The 20,586-nt window shown below is 41.1% G+C and overlaps 1 protein-coding gene across 1 annotated transcript in view; it reads left to right on the top strand.

Moving 5' to 3' along the window:
* The window catches only part of LOC148144524 (scavenger receptor cysteine-rich type 1 protein M130-like), a 43,621-nt gene that overhangs the window by 6,907 nt on the left and 16,128 nt on the right, over positions 1-20,586 (top strand). Inside the window, exons 3-10 of the mRNA XM_087975378.1 lie at positions 922-1,113; positions 8,708-8,740; positions 9,429-9,743; positions 10,310-10,624; positions 13,021-13,335; positions 15,026-15,343; positions 18,600-18,917; positions 20,106-20,423. Coding sequence (XP_087831504.1) covers positions 922-1,113; positions 8,708-8,740; positions 9,429-9,743; positions 10,310-10,624; positions 13,021-13,335; positions 15,026-15,343; positions 18,600-18,917; positions 20,106-20,423 — 2,124 coding nt within the window. The remainder of the gene's footprint in view (positions 1-921; positions 1,114-8,707; positions 8,741-9,428; positions 9,744-10,309; positions 10,625-13,020; positions 13,336-15,025; positions 15,344-18,599; positions 18,918-20,105; positions 20,424-20,586) is intronic.

The following is a 20,586-nucleotide window of genomic DNA, read 5'->3' as shown; positions in this document are numbered from 1 at the left end:
CATTATTTCCTCTGCAACTTGGTTGGACAAATTCTACCGAATGATACTGATGAGTTATATATTGGAAGGTATAGTGATGGAGACGAGCGAACAAGTTTGCAGAAGAGACATAGAAATTACGAAGTGCAGTAAAAATAAGATAAGGTTTTTGGGGACTTTTTAAAGTTTTTCTAAAAGTTAATTCAATGTTTAACACTTTTAGAATAACGGAAAGCTGATTTTATAAACAAACAAGACCAACATTTGAAGAAAACAACAAGTTGAGCAGCATCTGTGGACACACAAAGCGAGTTAATATTTTGAATCAAATGTGATTATTCTGGATAATGGCAGTTTTTAATAGTGTGCACAGAAGGGGGAGGAGAAGAGACTGAAACAGGTGGTCTGTGTGCTCAGAGAATAAGACAACGGACTGATAGTTATAGTAATAGACAGAATTATGACTCAGACTAGGTGCTAAGGATTGGGGGAATGAGATTAATGTGGGTCTGCTGTGCTGAGACCAATGTCGACAGGACCAGAATATATAAGGGAGGAAAGGGGTAACTTGTAATGTAAAGGAAGGGTAGAGGTTCAGCTCTGAAGTTGTTAGTCTGCATTTTTAGTCCTGAAGAGTGTAAAGTGAAAAAATGGAAATCGAGCTATTTCTCCAGCTGCTCGTGGAGCTGCTGAGTTGCAAAGCATTTTCAATGAATCTGAGACCAATAACCTCCTGTGGTTGTGTGATTGTGTGATACAGATTCCGGCGTGGGGACTCGCTTCCTAGTCAAAATCTGAAACGTCATTGATTTGTTAAGATGAACTAGTGTTTGGAACCCGGTTTCATTGTACCCATTAATGGTCACATCATTTCTCATTGGTGGAGAAGACAGAGTTTACTTCGTAGTCGGCACACATTAAAATCTATTGGTTGATGGAAAGAAAGACGGGCCCCTGGACAAGTCGTGGTGAAGGAACCAAATGTTACAGAAATCGAGGAGTCACTTGATATGTTAATTGCTGCTCAGTATCTGGGAAACAGCATTCAGCTAAAGTTCCGATTTGATCTGGAACCACCAGCTGGGACGATGTTTGTAAGCCTCGTGAACTTACTTCTTCTGCAGCTGTTGAACTGTGAGTTATAGTCTCTTGAATACATTTTCGCAACCATTTATAGGTCAATGATTGGCAACATATATGTGGCAAAAATATAATGATCAGTCTATGCGAGATAAAATAGTGGCATGATAGGGAATGAAAACTATTTTGTCTTCATTATTTTCTGACTTTTTATGGAACTGTTTCTGAGGCTTCAGAGCTCCCCAACCACAACCCCCATTAACCCCCAATCTTGCATTTATTCGGAGTTTTGTACAGCTCAGAGTTGAAAACCTACTCAGACAATTCGGGTGTGTTTGGAAACAGTGCCCATCGCTGCTTCAACAGTGTGTGTAGTCGGGAAACCTGGTGAACAATATTTACCTAATTTATTCGTCAATATTTGGGAGAGTGTAAAATAGAAACTGAATATTTTTGCATTTCTCGGAGCTTGATGTGCCACTGATTTTAGTTCGTATTTCTTCTCTTTATATTCGAAAACTTTCTCGATACTGATGCATTTATATAGCGCCGTTGACAATGTCAGTGAAACAAAGGAACTCTGGGCCAATTTGGTACATTTTGTTGTTGAGACAGTTCTGCAATTTTGAAAACGTGACAGACAAGTTCCTCCGAGGAAAGTGTAAGAACCATTGCTGTGATAAAGGGCGCAGTTAGCTGTTCGCATCCTCAGTGGAACAAAGGCGCTGTGTGCTAATTTGTTATATTTTATTGTTCAGACAGTTCTGCGATTTTGGAAACTTGGCAGGCAATTTATTCCATGAAATCTGTTAGAATTGTCGCTCTAATAAAGGGCACAGTCAACTGGTCATCTTCAAATAACCAAAGCGAAACATTCACGCTGCTTTCTGTCTGCAAATGTTGCCAGATCCGCGAAGTATTTCCAGCAATTTCTCCTTTGGTTCTGATTACCAACATGCACCGTTCTTTGACCTTCTTTTGTTCACCAGTTTTGTTATTCAGTGAATTTAGTTGAATGGTTGCCACTCGCCAGCGCAATATCAATAGCTCTTCTTCCTGTACTGGGGAAGTTGTTGAAGAATTTCGGTAGGATTACTGTAAGCATTTTTACAGAACGATGTCTTCTTTTTTCCTGTCTTCAAACAAAAACTTTATTCATATAAATACCTTTACATGCATACTTAGTCACTGAAACAGGTCACTTCTGTACAGTAGTCAAAAACTGTGGTGCTGGAAAAGCAGATCTGGTAAGGCAGCATACAAGGAACAGGAGGTTCGACGTTTCGAGCATAAAATCTTCATCAGGATAAAGATCTTATGCTTCAAACGTCGACTCTCCAGCTCCTCGGATTATGCCCAGCCAGTTGTGCTTTTCCACCACCACCCATTTAGACGTTGATCTTCAGCATCTACAATCCTAATTTTCTATTATTTCTGTACATTCGTGTATGAAGGATAAACCAACACTGGAATTTGACTCTATCCAGCAACACACTAAAGGCATGTATTTATATATACATGAGACATGGTGGGGGGGGGGGGGGGGGTGGTGTCTCATAACTGAACGGACCCCCATATACCTTCAGCAGTAAGACCTCAGACAGTGGTCTTTCTCCACTGCCTTGGCGGCAGCTGCCTCAACATTTAATGCATTCCTAAACACACAGTCCTGCACCTTGGAATGTGCCAGTGTGCAACTCTCCGTCGCGGTCAAACGCTTGCTCTGGAATACCAAAGAGTTTCATGCAAACCAAAGAACATCTTTCAGCGAGTTGATGCTCTTCCAGGCGTAGTTGATGTTTGTTTCAGTGTCGGTGTGTATCGTGGGCAACTGATCGGAGAGCAGTGTCCTGAGTCAAAGAGCTGCTTGTGAAAAGCCTCGACAGAATTGACTGCATCTTTCTCCAGACATCGTTTGCAAAGGGCAATTCCAGAAAGATATGTTTTACGGTCACTTCCCGTGTCCTCTGCCACCCTTCCAAACTCTGCATCCACTTAGAGAGCAGTGTGGGTAGTCGCAAACTGGCCAGCTGTACATGAGGGATCTCGCAGTTTGTGCCGTACTCACCACAAGCCAAGCGACGTCTTCGTGCTTGTTACAACGTTCTGGTGATGAAGCATTCTGCCAAATGACTTGGACAGTCTGCTGAGAGAACAACCCGACAGGGTTCACCCTCTTCTTTTCCCACAGAGTGTCTAGGACTCTAAGATACGTGCATCAACTGCTCCTTCAGCGCTGAATTTATGCTCAAACCGGTTGAAATGGGTTTGAGCAATTACCTTTCTGTGTCGAGGCAAGAGAGATGCAAATTGAGGCAGGGCTTACAGTAATATCATTTTGTTGGCAGAGTTAGCTCTTCGAAAACTTGAACTCACTTTACACATATCTCCTATTCTCTGGTGAGAATTGTACCCATTGTCTGATGACAGTTGTACTGGACTTACTTTTCAACATGATCTGAATAGAAATATGGAGGTAGTTCAGGCGTCTTATCTTGTTTCGATTTTTTGTTTTGCTAACGGTGTTATCACTGAAGGCAAGCGAAGAAGAAAGCAATCCCAATCTTCTCAACTAAACCTGACCAGCTGTAACGGTTGTCTGTTACATTTGGGTGCACCAGACTCTGTGCTAACAGTGAATATGGTGTCAGTAAAACATCAGTCAGCACTATGTCACCATTAATTAAACTCACGCACAAATGGATTATACTCTCAGATTGTATCTATGGTCTGCGTGACCGTTTTGTGATATTATTTGTGAACCGAGGTTACTTTAATGTGGAGGAGCCAGTGTTGGTTTGGGGTGGACAAAGTTAAACATCACACAACATCATGTTAGAGTCCAACGGGGTTTATTTGGAAGCACTACCCTTCAGAGCGCTGCTCCTTCATCATGTCGTTGTGCTGATAGAGGAGCAGCACTCCGCAAGCTAGTGCTTCCAAATAAACTGGCTCGACTGTAATCTCGAGTTGTGATTTTTACGTATGTTATTAAATTCACGTTCACCGCATTCGAGGTTTTTTTCCACTATTTGATGTGGAATTAACATGTTTACCTCAATATTGTTTAACATCACAATTTTCATCACGCAAGCCTTTCAAAAATGAAATATCCAAAATAAATCCTTTTCCAACTTTCTTCTTAGTGACAAATGGGAGAGGTGAAAATCATTATTCGGATATTTATTTCACGACACTTTTTCTATTTGTTCAAAACTGTGGGAATGTCTGGTTTGGTCAATGTTACAGAAAATCCAACCAGGTGGCGGTCACCTGATCTCATGGTCCACTGCATCAGTTGAGGCTCGGAACATCATCATATGTGAGGAGAGAATTGCAGATCTTGACCAAATATCAGTGAAGGAACAATGTCGCCATCCCAATCAGGATGGGAATTTGCAGGTGCCGGTGCTTTTAATTATCTGTGCACCTTGTTCGGTTGTGTGGCTGCAGTTTTGTTCGGTTTGGGAAGGAGGTTAGCTGAGTTGTTGCAATTAACATTGATGGCGCAACTTTGGTGGCTGAATCTTGGTGGTGAATGGTTTAAGTTCTTCAGATAATGGAAGGGTTGTAAGTGAAGCCGATTTCTTTGTGCCAAGTGCCTTCCAGCTTTTGAAAGTGTGTTACAGTTTATTGCAGCAATGTAAGGAGCGAATGTCTGTTCATAGCGCTGGCTTGTATATTGCTCACAGTTATTACTCTTGAGGAGTCAGAAAGTGAATAATACTGTAAATCTGGCTCCTGTTCTCGACTTGTAGTGAAAGGATGGACATCCCAGTTCAGATCATTATATGGAGCGGCATGGTGGCTGAGTTGATTCCAGCCTCGGGCAATGTCTGTGTGGAGTTTACACATTGTCCCTGTTTATGCATTGTCCCTGTGTATCCAGGTGCTCCGGTTTCCTCCCACAGTCCAATGATGTGCAGACCATGCCACGTTGCCCACACTGCGCTCGGAGAATTAATCAGAGGGGAATGGGTCTGGTTGAGTTAGTCTTCGGAGGGTTAGCATGGACTTGTTGGGCCATTTGGCCAGTTTCCACACTGTAGGGTGTCTAAGTTAAACAAGATTCTGTAAATGCTATGGCGTAGTATGTTAAGAGAGTTCATGTACACGGAGGTGTATAGCTTTGTGGTAAGTTCGGCTTCTCATTCTCTGGGAAATTTACTCCTACTTATTCAGCATCATGAATTATCCAAGGTAATGAAGCCTTTTTTCTCATTCTTCTCCCGTTGGCTCTCCGATATATTTCCATGTATATTAATAAATTACGTGCTTACGTCGGCATGTTGTGGATTATTTCCATAAAGCAGATGGAAGAGGTTAAATCAGTCTCTCGAGATCGAAATGTTGGATTAGAGTAACTAGTGTGCCTAGATTTTGTTGACGTGCTGTATTTGGTCAATCCATTTACACCCATATAATGGGTACAGTGACACTGAGAGTGGATTGCATTTTATATCCAGAAGATCAAACTGGTATTATCTCCTTTAAATTTTAGTTGCTGTCTGTTTTGTCCTAAGGTATATGGCAGAAGATAAAAAAAGACATGCATATCAACACTGTTGAAGTCGTTCAGACTTGGTTTCACATTCTATATGTGTGAATACTTTCAACATTATTTTATTAGCTGATATATGAAGAAAGGAGGTTGATTATACATTTATTAACATGAACATTGCGCAGTATGCATAACAGCTTCATACCTTAAAGAAACTTGGAAAACTTTGTATAAACTCAGGAGATCTGTCAACATTAATGAAGAGTGAAACACAGATAATGTTTCGAGTCTGATATGATCACTCAGAACAGAAGGATAGAAAATAAGGAGTCCCAACAGAGTCGCAACTTTAACACTGTTCCTCTCTCCGCATGCGTTGCTTTCCTCCAGCATTCTTCATATTTGTTTCAGATTTTCCATATGCACTTTTCTTTTCTGCCAGCAGCCTGGTGTCTCAATTGCTTTGGCTTAATTTGTGAAATGGTTTATGTTGTGAGTTTGACGACCAGAGGCAGAACTCCTGACGCTGTTGCATATAATTTTATTAAAAGGACTTGAAGGAGACTTGATTGGGGCCCGATGCAAAACTAAATTTCCGGAGGTTGCTCAGAACCATTGAAAGAAAGATTTCTGAGTTTAGTTTTGTGTACCTTCGAGATCAACAGTCTCAGTGGCTCCTAAGATGAGACAATAGATTTGAAAGAGAAGTAATTTTACTCTGGTTCTGCATCACTTGCACACTATTTTGTTTCATCTCGCACTTTGAAACTTCTCAATTTGTGAAACAGTGGGACAAATTGGATTGCTTAATCTCATATTTACTAATCTAGAAGTAACAACATTCTTGGATCAGATGACAAAGCACGAGATGGTGATCGGCTCCATCATTATGTTTTGTAGATCTTTGTTGAACAACTAGGGAAGTGCATGAAATATGAAATTGTAAGTTGCATAAACCACTTCAATATTCACCTCCTGCAGAAGTAATGGATAGCGGACTTCTTAATCCATTATTGCTCTTTTATAAATTCGATATTAGACAAGAAGAAATACAAGGGTCACTTCCAGGCTCCCATGTTCAACTCATGGTTTTCAATTTTACGAAGACATTAATTCTTTATTCTCGACATAATTCTACTACTCGGGTAGACTGTAAAGTCGAATTGATACTTTTTTTTTAAATGAATGAATAAAGTCATATCAAATGGGAGGTGAATGCATTATTTAGTTTCTAAATTTAGTAATTAATATGTGTTCAGTTTAAATTCGCGTTCAAAAAGGACAGGTATTCTGCATTTTTGCTGCTATCAGTAATTTTGTTTCTTTATATTCCCTGCCTTGATTGACATTTAGTTACATTACAAAATATCAGTCAAATAAATGACTATTTATTGAAATCTAAATAAACACTACAGTTAAGAAGTGACGTTCATGTCCCTCATGTCCGGCTGAAGCAGACTGAAAATCAACTTGACTTCTTTCTCAATACAGCGATTCAGTTTGAAGTAGGCAGTATTCAGTGTCAGAGGAGTAATGTACTGGCACTAGAGAGATAGCGGAGAAGGTTCACAGCATTGATTCTGGAGAAGAGAGGTTTGACCTGTGAGGAGAGCTTGAGAAGACGAGGACTACGCTCATTGGAATTTAGAAGAATGAGTGGTGAATCCTACAGAAACTTATACTATTATGAAGGGAGTAGATATGATAGCAGCGTGGAGGTGTATTCCACTGGCGGGTCAAACTAGAACACGGGAACTTCGCCTTAAAATAGAGAGAATGAGATTTCAGACTGAGGTGAAGAGTAACTTTTTCACCAATTCTGTTGTGAATCTGTGGAATTCCCTGCCTAGTGAAGGAGTTGAGGCTACCTTGTTGGATGCATTTAAAACAAAGATACATGGATTATTGAACAGTACAGGAATTATGGGCTGTGGAGGATAGGCGGGTAAGTCTAACTGAATCCACGAAAGGATCTCATTGAATGGCGGCGCAGCCTTGATGGGCCAGGTGGCCCACTCTTGCTCCGAGTTCTTATGTTCTTTTATCGGTGTGAAAAGTGTAGGACACTAATTGTACCGACTCTCACTTGATTCAACGCTGAAAGTTATGTCCTCTGTAGTGTTTCATGTGAGACAGTAAATGTTCTCAAAAGTAGTTCAAAAGGACAACATACGTGTTCAAAACCAGACAAGTTTATTCCATAGTTACATCTGTCTGAAATCGCGACGAACAGTCTTTCAGTAGATTTAGTTTGCATCAGTTCTCCCATCAGTGAGAGAGTTCACAATGGTGTCACTGATCTGATCCGGAATTGTTGTTTTCCAAAACTCTCCAGTTAGTAAGGAACATCAAACTTCTGATGAACGGGCCAACCTGCAAGATATTGTTTTAAAATTTTCCTGTTCATTTTCTGCAACCAAATTACATTAAAAAACAATAAGGATTTAGCATTACATTGTAAGGATATTGCATACGAATGATAAAGAGGTGAACGATCAGTCTAGTCGATGAATGCAGGTAATGAGAGAGGTTGTACAGCAGGGATTGAATAAATCAAGTGAGCGACCATGTATTAACACATGGACAGATGACCCGTGTTGTCTGATTGCTTGAAAGTTTTATAGAAATTATTCTGAGATTCAAAACAAGTGACGAGTAGACCAGTCAGAGAGTTGGCAGCGTGTCTCTGTGTGTGGAAACAATTCGGTTAACTTTAGAAGAAAACAGACAATAATTGATAATTGCAGTAATTATATTTCCTGCTTTTATCAGCATTGCATGAAATGAGGATATGAAATTTCCAGATATCATATAGAGTCATAGCACGGAGACAGACCCTTTGCCCCAAACTGTTCCATGTCAACCAAAATGTCAATCCACACAAAACCTATTTCTCTGCACTTGACTCATATCCTTCTCAACTGTCCCTATCCATGTGATTGTCCGAACCTCTTTTACACGTTATTAATGTTCCCACCTCAATCACTTCCACTCGCAGCTAATTCCCTACTAACACAATCCTCTGTGTAAAATAGGATTATTTCGCAAACTAACGATAATTATTGCCCGCATTTGTTGCATTTGTTCAATTTATTTCTACGTGTTAGATTGAATTGTAACATTTTAATTTTCATCCCCCTATTTCAGGCAGACGTGTGGACACTCAGGCCGAGAGTAAAGGTAATTGCACTTTTTTTTCATTTCGAGGCAAAACCTGTATTCTGATGACTCCGTTCAAACACTAACTTGTGCTGATGATCTCCTTGCCTTAATGTGCAAGTTGAACAGCTGTGTGTTCATAACTAATGGGGATGCATTATTCCTGAAGGTTTCTTATTTCAGGGGAGCAGAGTGTGAAAACTCAGTTCCTCCGCACACTGCCGTTCTCAGATAGAGAGACAACACATGGAGATACTGTGAAGATGCACCTACACACGCAGTGCTGCTCTGGAAATTTTCTAAATTATTTCACTCACAATTGAGCAGTGACATCATGCTCACATGACTGGACATCCCACAATAATTCTGGCAGTGGGAGACGGAAATGCTGTTTCATTTTCAGATGTTCGCAGGGCGGATCAGTGTGTTTTTCTCGCGATTCAGAGTGCCCACATCCCATGAATGAGAAATAAAAATCTTCTCACGTTGGCTAGTTTAGTGGAGACCCTCGCTCTCTGTGACTCGGCATCTTTTTTAAAATGACCATTCGCCCTTCTCCATCCACATTACGTATCCTGAGTTATATTGCGATAGCCTGCATTTTTACCATACCCTCACTCCCATTCATTGTGAGCCGGGAATGCAGGCGATGATTCGATCTTATACAATTAAGCAGTGTTCACGTTGGTGACCACTTCTATATTTACAGAGACAGTGAGGCTGAGACTTGAGAATGGGGGCAGTCCTTGCTCTGGCCGAGTGGAGATTCACTACAAGGGGCAGTGGGGAACTGTGGATGATTATGAATGGGACATGCAAGATGCTGCTGTTGTGTGTTGGGAGCTGGACTGTGGGACCGCGGTCTCTGCCCCGGGCGAGGCTCACTTTGGACGAGGATCCGGACCTATTGTGACCTGGAATGTTGAGTGCAGCGGGACCGAGCGGGCTCTGAAGGAGTGTCATTCACAGGAATGGGATCCCCACAGCTACTCACACGACAATGATGCTGGTGTCGTCTGTTCAGGTAAAAATCTATTGCCATTTCTGTGCAGGTTTATCACAAGTCAGTGCTGTCTGGAACCAGAAAGGTATATGATAACACAACGACAACTATCCAAATATTATTAACATGATACTAACAAAACCCCCAATTTATTCGGTGTTACAATGCAATTTGTGAATATTTGAAGACAATGGGAGAGGTGAATTCCTGTTACCGTTTCCAATCCGGTAAAGGGGCAGGATAGGTGTCCATTGTGATGTCATTTGAAGCCACATTGAGAGAACTGCGCTGCAGGAATTATCACATTTACAACCCAATGCATACTGAGGTTCGACATTGAGTTGGCTGGCAGAATCACTTTGTGCCATTTATCTCCAGGTTGAAAGTCGTTTTCTGTCAGATTAGATGAGGGTCGGAGTTGTGGGTGAACATGAATGAGATCGACAGGGCAGCAAACTGATTGCAGGAACAATTTATTTCCAGATGTACCAGACCTAAAGTTAATCACATTAATGTTTATCAGAAAATAATCTAAGTCGCTGTTGCTATAAATTGCTCTGATTCTGCGCTTTTTAAAAATATCTCAGATCACAGAGCTCCGAGGTTGTTACCTCAAAATTCCCAATGCTTTGGCAGACTCGAGGTTCAGTTCGGTGACACCTGGAAAACAATGTGTGGGCTTGAATGGGATTTGAAAACCGCCAATGTGGCCTGTGCACAGCTTCATTGTGGAGTCGCAGTGTCTGTTTCAAGCTCGATGCATTCTGGAGGCAGTGCTGTTCTCACGGCTACTGAGGTGTTTAAATGTACGGGCAATGAGACTCAGCTGGGGAAGTGCCCTCGGTCTTCAACCACGCACCAGGATTGCACTGGACACAACAATGTCACCCTGATATGTTCAGGTGAGTACAAGCTTACCTAAAGAAAAAGACACATTTCCGCTTAATGTGTGTAAGAGTAATGTCGCTGGCATTCCTGACATTGCTTTGACCGTGACAAATCTCAACTAATCCTCAAGATTCTCATGTTCCGTGGCACAAGAGTGATGAGGTAAAATATACACGAAATTATTCAAAATTTAAACATTTTAAAACGTTTGCGTTTGGGGTGGGAAAGACATTTCTTCAACTGTCCACAGTCAATACCCTTTAGTGTCGACGTTGACTAAACGTCGCTCATGGAGGATAATATGAATCATTGTTCGATACAGATACATTGACGTGAACGTCAGACAATTTAAGGTATGACAAGACAATTGTTTATTTTCTAAATCTCCGTGACCCATAATCGGGTCAGTAGTTTTTAACAATGCTAACAGACTGTATGGCATCATTGAAGGTATCTCTTGCCAACAACCTTTTCAGCAAGAAGTTCCAGCTCACAAACACTCGTTGGCTGATAGATATTATCATGGTAATTTATTCACCGTTCTGTCCCTTGCTTACTTGCCCCTTCCCAATCTCTACACTTTCACGTTGCTGTAAATTTATCTTGCCTTCGGAACACGTTGTATTTTGCATGGTATGCACTTTGTCAACAGTCTGATTCATTACATGCAAAGTTTGGGAGAAGATTTGTCGCTCGGGTGCTCGTTGTTGTGGTTCTGTTCGCCCAGCTGGAAATTTTTGTTGCAAACGTTTCGTCCCCTGTCTAGGATGTCACCGAGACAGGGGACGAAACGTTTGCAACAAAAATTTCCAGCTCGGCGAACAGAACCACAACAATGATTCATTACATTCCAATATGCAATACTGTGCACGTTTTGTCCCAAATCGTAACATTATTGCCTGTTACTCTTTCGATGATCAATTGGCAGGTCCAGTAAATTCTTTCGTTTGCTGCTTTGTTCATCAAGTAATATTTTCGTATACCTTTATGTGTTCCAGCTCCATTGGTTGAATACAATCCATAACATGACTAATACGCATTAGTCGAGCATGCATCTCTTCAAGAGCCAGGACACACTTTGTGAATTATGTGTTCCACATAATTATAAACAATGTTTTCCCATCTTCCCAAACGCAAAGGAATTATTTCTCTCTTTCTGCCTTAAATTCTTCTATTCTTAAATTTAAGTTTAAGTTGCATTGCTGACTACTCTTCCAAGTATTCTGTCAACTTGATGTATCTCAGCTTTTGAAGCTCCAGCACTTCTGTCAAAGTGCACTTATTCACAACATGAAGAGGGAAAAGGTGAAAACATTTAAATGCACGTTGTACGTCATTTTCCAGGCTGCCAAAATATACTGCCTCAAACTTCTTTGCTTAAAGTTTCATCTGTCACGTACTTATCTGTTTTGCTCTCTTTGCATGCTCGACTGAAATTAGGAGATGTCATGGATAATGGTTTAAAAACATTGATGCATGGTACCAGGGGCTAATTTCGAAGTGTTACTCTGCATCTCAATGCAAATGCGGGAAAGTCCATGTCACATTCTACCAAACGGTACACTTTCACAGGTTATAATTGATTTCATTACTGTAGGTTCGATGGGAGAATAAAGGTTAATATTATTGAAACTGCATATTGCAGCCAGCATCTGATGCACTGGTCATGATTTGGTCACCTGGATGCTCATCATCTTACTGTAGAAAAAAACTTTTAACATTATAATTATCTCAATTGCCTCAAACTTGTAAACTCATTTGTTGCCCATGTTTCATAAATTGCTTTCAAAAATAATTATTTAATACATTCGCCTCGTTAGCTGCACTGTATTGTAACACCCTGATGGAATCGGCTACCTCAGTGGGCTGAATGACTGGTCTTTGATATAAGGTAATGCCATCAGCGTTGGTTCATTACCCCCAAAATCTAAAGTTGCCATGATGGTCCTTACCTTCTGAGCTCAACCCTCGGCTGATGAATAGTGACCATCAGGTTAAATCACCAACAACCACATCTCTCTAACAAGAATGCAGCCACGTATTCATCAGTAAATTGGGTTAAGCATTACTGCATGATTGCAAAAGTCAATCTAACCTGCACGAGCAATCGGGACCAAAAGTACACTGCTGTTATCAAACTATGGACTGCATCAAGTTAACCTTTACACCCTCGTTTCATAGGTTTTCCAGGACTGAGGTAAATGATCATAATCACTATCTTGGTAATACCCTTTAAATGGGAATAGTGGAAAGAGTTTCATGAAATAATCGTAATTATTTTGAAGACATTGTAACTGTCACGTATTGTATTGGGCAATGGAGGATGAGATTCGATTTATTTTCTCTTTTGAATCTCGAACAAGTGCGTAGATATTTGCAAACGTTTGTTTCTTTATTTGATCCAAAACAGGAAACAATGGGCCCCGATTGGTTGGTGGGGAGAGCAGGTGCTCTGGGCGAGTAGAGGTCCTGCATGGAGAGCAGTGGGGAACGCTGTGCGGTGTTTACTTTGGCTTACAAGACGCCAATGTGGTCTGTGAGCACCTTTTTTGCGGGACTGTAAAGTCGATCCCGAGAGATGCTCGATTTGGGAGGGGAGCCCGACCAGTGTGGAAGGAAAACTATGAATGCCATGGAAACGAGCGACGATTGTGGAATTGTCCTGTTTCACATGGGGAAATCTTCAACTGTTTATATGGAAATATGGCCAATGTCATCTGCTCGGGTGTGTCCTTTATAGCAATTGCTCTTTTGCTGAACAGTGTTTTTGTGTACTTAAAGTTTGGAATTATTTTATTTATAACTTAATGGAATGTCACTGGTGAGCCCATGGCCTGTTGGCCTTTTGTGATTCATCTCGGTTTAACTGGTGCACTATTTCACTTCAGGAAGTCATTACCTTTCAACTATATGGTTAATAATCCGCAGTCATATGTCAGTCAGAAAAAGTTAGACCGGCAGATGACCTTCCATAAGGAAAAGTATTAGCCAGATGAGTTGTTAGGAGAATTGATGATCGTTTGACTGTCACCATCGCTTAGACTAACTTTCCGTTCCAGACTATTAACTCCGTTTGATATTTACCAGCTGCCATTCTGGAATTTCGGGCACTCTCAGCACCACCAGGTCTTAATTTCTACCTCCACTTTGCAAATCAAGAGGCCATGTTTGATTTGGCACAATGATGTTCTGAGATACGACACTTGAGTTTTCGGAAGTTAATTTGTATTAAATGTACATTATCTTTTTAAAAAAATTGTGAATGCCATCCAAGATGATAATTAATTTCCTAAATCTCTGCCTATAACTGCCGCATTCTTCAAATGTCAATCCCCTGTCTCTCCAAAAATGCATCCATTCTGCCTGGGTTACTAATTGTGTGAGTGCTTCTAAACTCTCTGTACCGTTTCAGATTTGGAATATTTCACGAACATTTGAACGATTATTATTCTGATACTTAGTCTTTCAGGGAACGAAGATGTGACTGGTGAGGCCAGGATTGGTGCTGATGCCTGATTTCATTTTAACTAAGTTGGTTTTAGAGGCCTTTAGTTATAATTTTGTCACTCTTTTATGAGCCTGAAGACCTTGTCGGGCAGATCAAATGTGGAAACCAGATTTGATTTCCTGACAAACATTAGGGGCTGCGTGAGTTTTGTTTTCAATATTTCTTCATAGTTTCCCTGTTCACGAGCTGAAACTGGGCTCCAAGTCCAGAGCATACATTTTCCAACATTCCCCAGAGAATGTATAAAGCATCTGAATTACACGTGTCAACATTTTTACGACATGACATTCTGCCCTCAACTCCTGGCAGGGAATATCAGAATCTGCACAAATGTCGCCGCAGAACTCAGATGTATTCATACCTTCTAATAAAAGATTTTGACGTATCCATAGCGTGGAGACAATTTTCAAAAGAAAATGGAGAATATTGGCAGTTACGTTAGTGAGTGACAGCTTCACGTTTTAAAATTTAGGAGCTATCCCAAATTTTCATAAGTGTTTTGAATGTCATAATTCTCAAACAGACTTGTTCCTCAATTTCCATTATCTTCTTGACCGTTGTCTCAGTCATGTTGCGGGTCATTTGCTCAGTGCAACATGCTCTGCCGTCAACCATGAGAGTAGTGGTAACATATAAATGGTCAAAGCATACGAGTAGCATCTGCAGACTGTCAGTCGGCCTGAATGGATGGGGTCGCTCGCTAAAGACGAGACTTTATTTTCAACGAATGCCAGAATAGCAGCACTTTTTTTTTTCAGAAGAAATGTAATGACATGATGAAAGTATTTGAAAAAGTAAATGGACAAAATATCTTTATGATTGCAAATCATACATTTTCCTGTGATTGTCAGTTCTCGAATATCTGTGTTCATTTCAATCGCTGTTCTCAGTAACTCTTATTTTACAGATGAAAATTGGGCGCTAAGACTAGTGAATGGAGAAAGCCGCTGTGATGGCCGAGTTGAAGTTTACTCTCATGGAAGCTGGGGCGGAGTGCATGACACCGTGTGGGATCAGAATGATGCCAACGTTGTCTGCAGACAGCTGGGATGCGGTTATGCCTTAGAAATATATAATTCTTCAAAGTACGGGGAGAGTGATGGTGATGCGTGGGTACATGTTGTCCAATGTCATGGACATGAATCACAGCTCCAGGAGTGCAGGATCTCCAACACATTGAATTCGTCTGACATCGAAGGCAGTAGCGTAGGGGTCCTCTGTTCAGGTAAGTAGACTCTTCACATTTAAACCGGCTCAGATATATCAAGACAAATATTCATCTGCTGAGTAAATTGAGAATGTACACCACTTGCTTGTCAGTGCCACTGAAACCATTTATTCATCTCTGGGATGAAAGCAGATCTGAGGTGGGCGGCGGTTGCAGATGGATGAATATGAGAAATTGACACCATTTTGTTGTGAGATACAAGCATTACGTGGCAGGTCAGGTGAATTGGCGATGCTAAATTGCACAGAGTGTTATTTGCATTAGTCAGAGGGAAATGGGTTTGGGTGCGTTAAACGTCGGAGGGTCGGTGTGGACTGGTTGGTCCAAAGGGTCACTTTCCACAATGTAGGGAATCTAATCTAATCTAATCTGAAGGGGCGGCAGGCTGGGACAGTGGATAGCACTGCTGCCTCACAGCGCCAGAAACCCGGGTTCAATTCCCGCCTCAGGAAACTGTCTGAGTGGAGTTTGCACATTCTCCCCGTTTCTGCGTGAGTTTCCGCCGGGTGCTCCGGTTTCCTCTCACAGTCCAAAGATATGCAGTATAGGTGAATTAGCCATGGTAAATTGCCTGTAGTGTTAGGTGAAGGGGTAAATGTAGGGGAATGAGTGTGGGTGGGTTGCTCTTCAGAGGGTCGGTGTGGACTTGTTGGGCCGAAGGGCCTGTTTCCACACTCTAAGAAATCTAATCTAATCAGGAATCTAATTACAGTTTCTTAACCCAAAAGTACAGTTGACACACGTGCACAAATTATACTTTTAATGGTAAGGTCCTGGGGATTGTTGCCAAACAATGAGACCTCGGTGTGCAGACTCTAAGTGCATTGAAAATGGAGGCATGGAGAGACAGTGCAGTGAAGAAGGTGATTGGTCCTCTTACATTCATTGATCCGTGCCACTGAATACAAGAGTTCGAAAGTCATGCTGTGGCTGTACATTGGTTGGCCACTTTTGGACTTATGTGTATCATTCTGGCCACCCTTTTAGAAGAACAATGTTGGCAAACTTGAAAGAATTCAGAAAAGATTTGCAGTGATGTTAGCAGAGTTGGAAGGATTGACTTTTTGGGAGAAGATAAACAGACTGGGGCGTTTTTCCCTGGATGGTCAGAGGCTGAAGGGAGACCTGACAGAAGTTTATTATATCAGGAGGGGCATGCATAAGGTGAATAGACAAGGCATTGTCCCCAGGATAGTGAAATCCGAATCTGGAGGGCAGAGGTTAAAAGTAAGGCGAAAAGATTTCTAATGGAACTGAGGGACAATGTTTGTCACAAAAGAGGTTGTACGTATGAAATATCTTGACAGTGAGGTGTTGGAGGATAGTACAGTTACAACATTTAAAAGGCATCTGGATTTGTGAATAAATAGGAAGGGTTTAGAGATATGTGTGTGGAATGTTGTCAAATAGGAGTGGATTAATTTAGAATACGTGATTGACATGGAGGAGTTGGACTGAAGGGTTTGTTTCTGTGCTGGACATCTCTAGGACTCCATTACTTGAAATGACCGCATTTCTTTCAATTAGTAGAGCTTTTTATCTTCTCTGAGAAACTTTTGATCTTGTGCAGCATTGCAGAGACTGAAAGCGCAGTTTGAATTTTGTAGACAATGCACGAGAGATGGATTCCATACAAAACAAATGTCTTGAGATGTTTCACATGCGAAGTCGCCGCACTGGAATTATATAATATTTTGGGAGTCGTTGTGCGTTATGTATCTCGGGATGGTGATGAGACCCTGAAGGAACGCTTTCATGCTCATTGAAATGTCTAGGCAATGGCTTCTTGGTGAATGTGTGTAAAGTACTCATCTCGAATTACAACCGGGGACATTGCAACAACATTGGAATGCTGTTCGGAAGATATAAGCAACTGTGTGACTTGTGATCAATCAGAAAAGCAGTTTGCAAGCAGTGAGCTCAGGGAAGGTCTCCTCTCGTGTCAGGTCCAGCGCACAAGTTGTCAAAAATCCCATTGTGCAGAATAAATTACAAACAGCTGTTATGCTGTTGACGTGATGGAAGCTTCACTTTTCCTCTATAAAGATCATAAAATGGTTCGTTAGAAGCTGAAGACAGTGTTTTAAGGGCGAACAAGTTTATTCTCAAACTGCAAGAAGCATGATTTAGACCAGAGCAGAAAACTGTGTGCAGTTAAGGAATCCATATCAGAGGATGGATTTGACAGTAATGGAGACAATGCAGGGGGCAACGTCTGAGAGATTTTCTTGAGATGAACAACATTTCGCTATGAAGACAACTTGGCCAGATTTGGATTCATTTCCTTTGAACAGAGTCGACTGAGTATGGGCAGGATTGAGGTGGATAATAAGCAATAAGGAATCTTTCCCCTATGTTATGCAATTGCTTACCTTGCGGCATAGAGTTAAGGTGATGGACAGAAGGTTCAGAGGGACCTGAGGATATTCTTTTTCATCCACTTGGGGCGTGGGAGTAGTCTGGAACTCACTGCCTGTAAATGTGGTAGAGGCAGAAACGTTAGTGAAATCTAAGATATATTTAGATGTGCACTTGTGATGCGAAGGAGTTAAGGACGAACCCAAGTGCTGGGAAATGAGATTAAAATATTTAGAAGCTTGTTTTTGACAGAAACAAAATTGGTAGGCCGAAGGTTCTTTCTCTGTGCTGAAGACTTCTTAAATCCGTGATTCTGTGAATTAGTTCTGGACCTTTGTATCTAAGTACACGTGATAATAACCTGAAATGACTTTTCGTCCCCTTTCAGTATTTACACTTCTACAACTACTCAAAGTGCTGTTGCTGTCATGCTAATATATATGTTGTCTTTCAGTTATATTCTCGTAAGGTATAGTATTCTCATGTGCGCTGATGAATGAAAGCTGAGACGGTATTTATATTGGACGAACGTACAGTTATGTGCACTATAAAATAGGGTGAGCATTAGACAAAGTAACATGTGGACAGACATAAATGGAGTGACAGGAAGAGAAAGCACAAATGCAACTGTTTGCAAAATATTTCTCGGAATGTTCAATATAGAAAGGGAAACTTAACCTGGCAGTACCAGGTGCAATAAGATATTTTGAAACATTTATGTGCTGTCCATTCTTGCTAAAAGGTTACACTTGATCGATTAATTTTGCAAGAAATTATGTTTCAGCACAATAAGTATTTCTCATGAGAACATTTAAAACGCTCTTTCCTGTATCTATACACTATGTTGCCCTGAGTGATGAAGGGAATGTGCATTAAATGTGTAATTTTTTCACAGATCACTTTCAGTTAAGGCTGTCAGATGGTGGAAGCCCTTGTGCTGGTCGAGTGGAGATTTACTACAATGAAATATGGGGCTCAGTTTGTGATGATTCATGGGATGTGGTAGACGCTGAAGTCGTTTGTAAACAACTGGGTTGTGGAAAAGCACTGGATATGACACTCCCTTCGTCCTCTGGACCGGGCTCAGGCCACATTTGGTGGAAGGATGTGAAGTGTTCTGGAAACGAGTCATTTCTCTGGGAATGTCCTTCAGTACCATTGGGTCACCAAGACGACTGTTCTCATAAAGAGGATGTGAGAATTATGTGCTCGGGTGAGGCCATTCTTCAATGCTTTTAATTTGCTCGAATGTTGTAGGTGAGACGTCATGCTGACGTATGTTCACTGAACTCGAAGGAATGTAGAGCAGCGGCAGTAATTTAAAGAAACGTTCTCTGACACTTACATGTACACAAAAAGTGAAAGAACAATTCGTTTCTCTAATCTAAGTTGCTTTTCTGTCAGTTTTTTAAATCTTCTATTGATACACGTCGCGTTTGTCATGAAAAGTGTCATTTTTGATCTGTTGTCACGACTCCAAGTGGATGTCAATATTGCCCTGATTGTCATAAAGGGTTTGCTAAAAATGAATTCCAAATTTATGATCTTTACTTTTGTAACGAGCCACCAGAAATATGAGACATGTTCGTGTGTCTATCGAACTATTTGTGGCTCGAAAATGAAGGAGTGATTTTTTTTTCTTTATGTTTCCGAGCAGACTTCACTGTATCAGACATAGCTCCTGTACAATTGTATCAGACCTGTACTGCCTGTTTATTACTGTGCACTTGCTGTTTTCATGATTTTTCAGAACGGTAAAAAGATTCCGTAATTTGCTTCCAACTGAGCAGTTTGAAACTTCCCTGGTGATACAAAATTAAAAGTGATTGCATATCTATCTATATATATATATATATAATCGAACAGCCATGATATCAGAACCCGTTCCAGTGGATCATCACTTCTGAAAAGTGGACAATTTACTTTTAACACAGGCTTTCTGTTTTCTGTCAGTTTCTGCTTCTCGACCATTTCGGGTTCTCAAACAGTTCGCCAGATTCTAGTAGTGTCTTGGTGAAGTCCTTCTAAACTCCATGCACGATACACATTTGGCTCATTCCTTTTTTCATTGCAATATGTGTCATGAAGAAAACTGAACACAACGATCCGCGGATGCAGCGAATCTAAAACAAAAAGGAAAATTTCTGGAAAATCTCATATGTCAAGCAGCATCCGTCGAGACAAAGAGACAACCTTTCATGTCCAGTGACGCTTCCTCAATTCAGAATACGCGTCACTGGACCTGAAGATTTGTCTGTACTTTCTCTCTTCACAGATTCTGTTGAGTTTCTCCAGCAATTCCCTTTGTTCATATCATGCACCCTGCTCGTTTCGGCAATCACAGGACACACCAGCGATATGAACAATCTAACATTCTGGATATCTGTTATTGTTTGAACAGAACACAAGGAGCTGCGGCTGGTGAATGGAAAGCATCGCTGTGAGGGAAGAGTGGAGGTGTTCTACAATGGGACCTGGGGAACAGTGTGTTCAGACACATTGGATCCACACGTTGCCAAAGTGATTTGTAAACAGCTTCACTGTGGTGCGTTCCAGAATGTTGAATACGACGCTCAATCATTCGGAGCAGGAACGGGAACTATTTGGCTCGATGAGATGGAGTGTCTGTCACACGAGTCGACACTGTGGCAATGTCACACAGATCCGTGGGGTCAACACGACTGTCAACACCGGGAAGATGCTGGTGTAGTTTGTTCAGGTAACATGACAAGCCTTCTCAATGTTCGGGTGTCATTTCAAGCATGAATTCCCGATAGACTGAGCATCTTTCTCCTTCCAACAGAGAGCAATGTGACAAAGGAGCAGTCCCTCAGTTCAACTTACTGCCATAAACAATTAGGTGCGTCTTCTTTCTCTATGTG

This window comes from Chiloscyllium plagiosum, unplaced genomic scaffold, assembly GCF_037043375.1.
Source record: "Chiloscyllium plagiosum isolate Xiang-an unplaced genomic scaffold, Cpla_swu_hap1 HiC_scaffold_27, whole genome shotgun sequence".
In the NCBI taxonomy this organism is placed as follows: Eukaryota; Metazoa; Chordata; class Chondrichthyes; order Orectolobiformes; family Hemiscylliidae; genus Chiloscyllium; species Chiloscyllium plagiosum.
The sequence above is the reverse complement of the archived record's forward strand: the minus strand, read 5'-3'. Positions and strand labels throughout refer to the sequence as shown.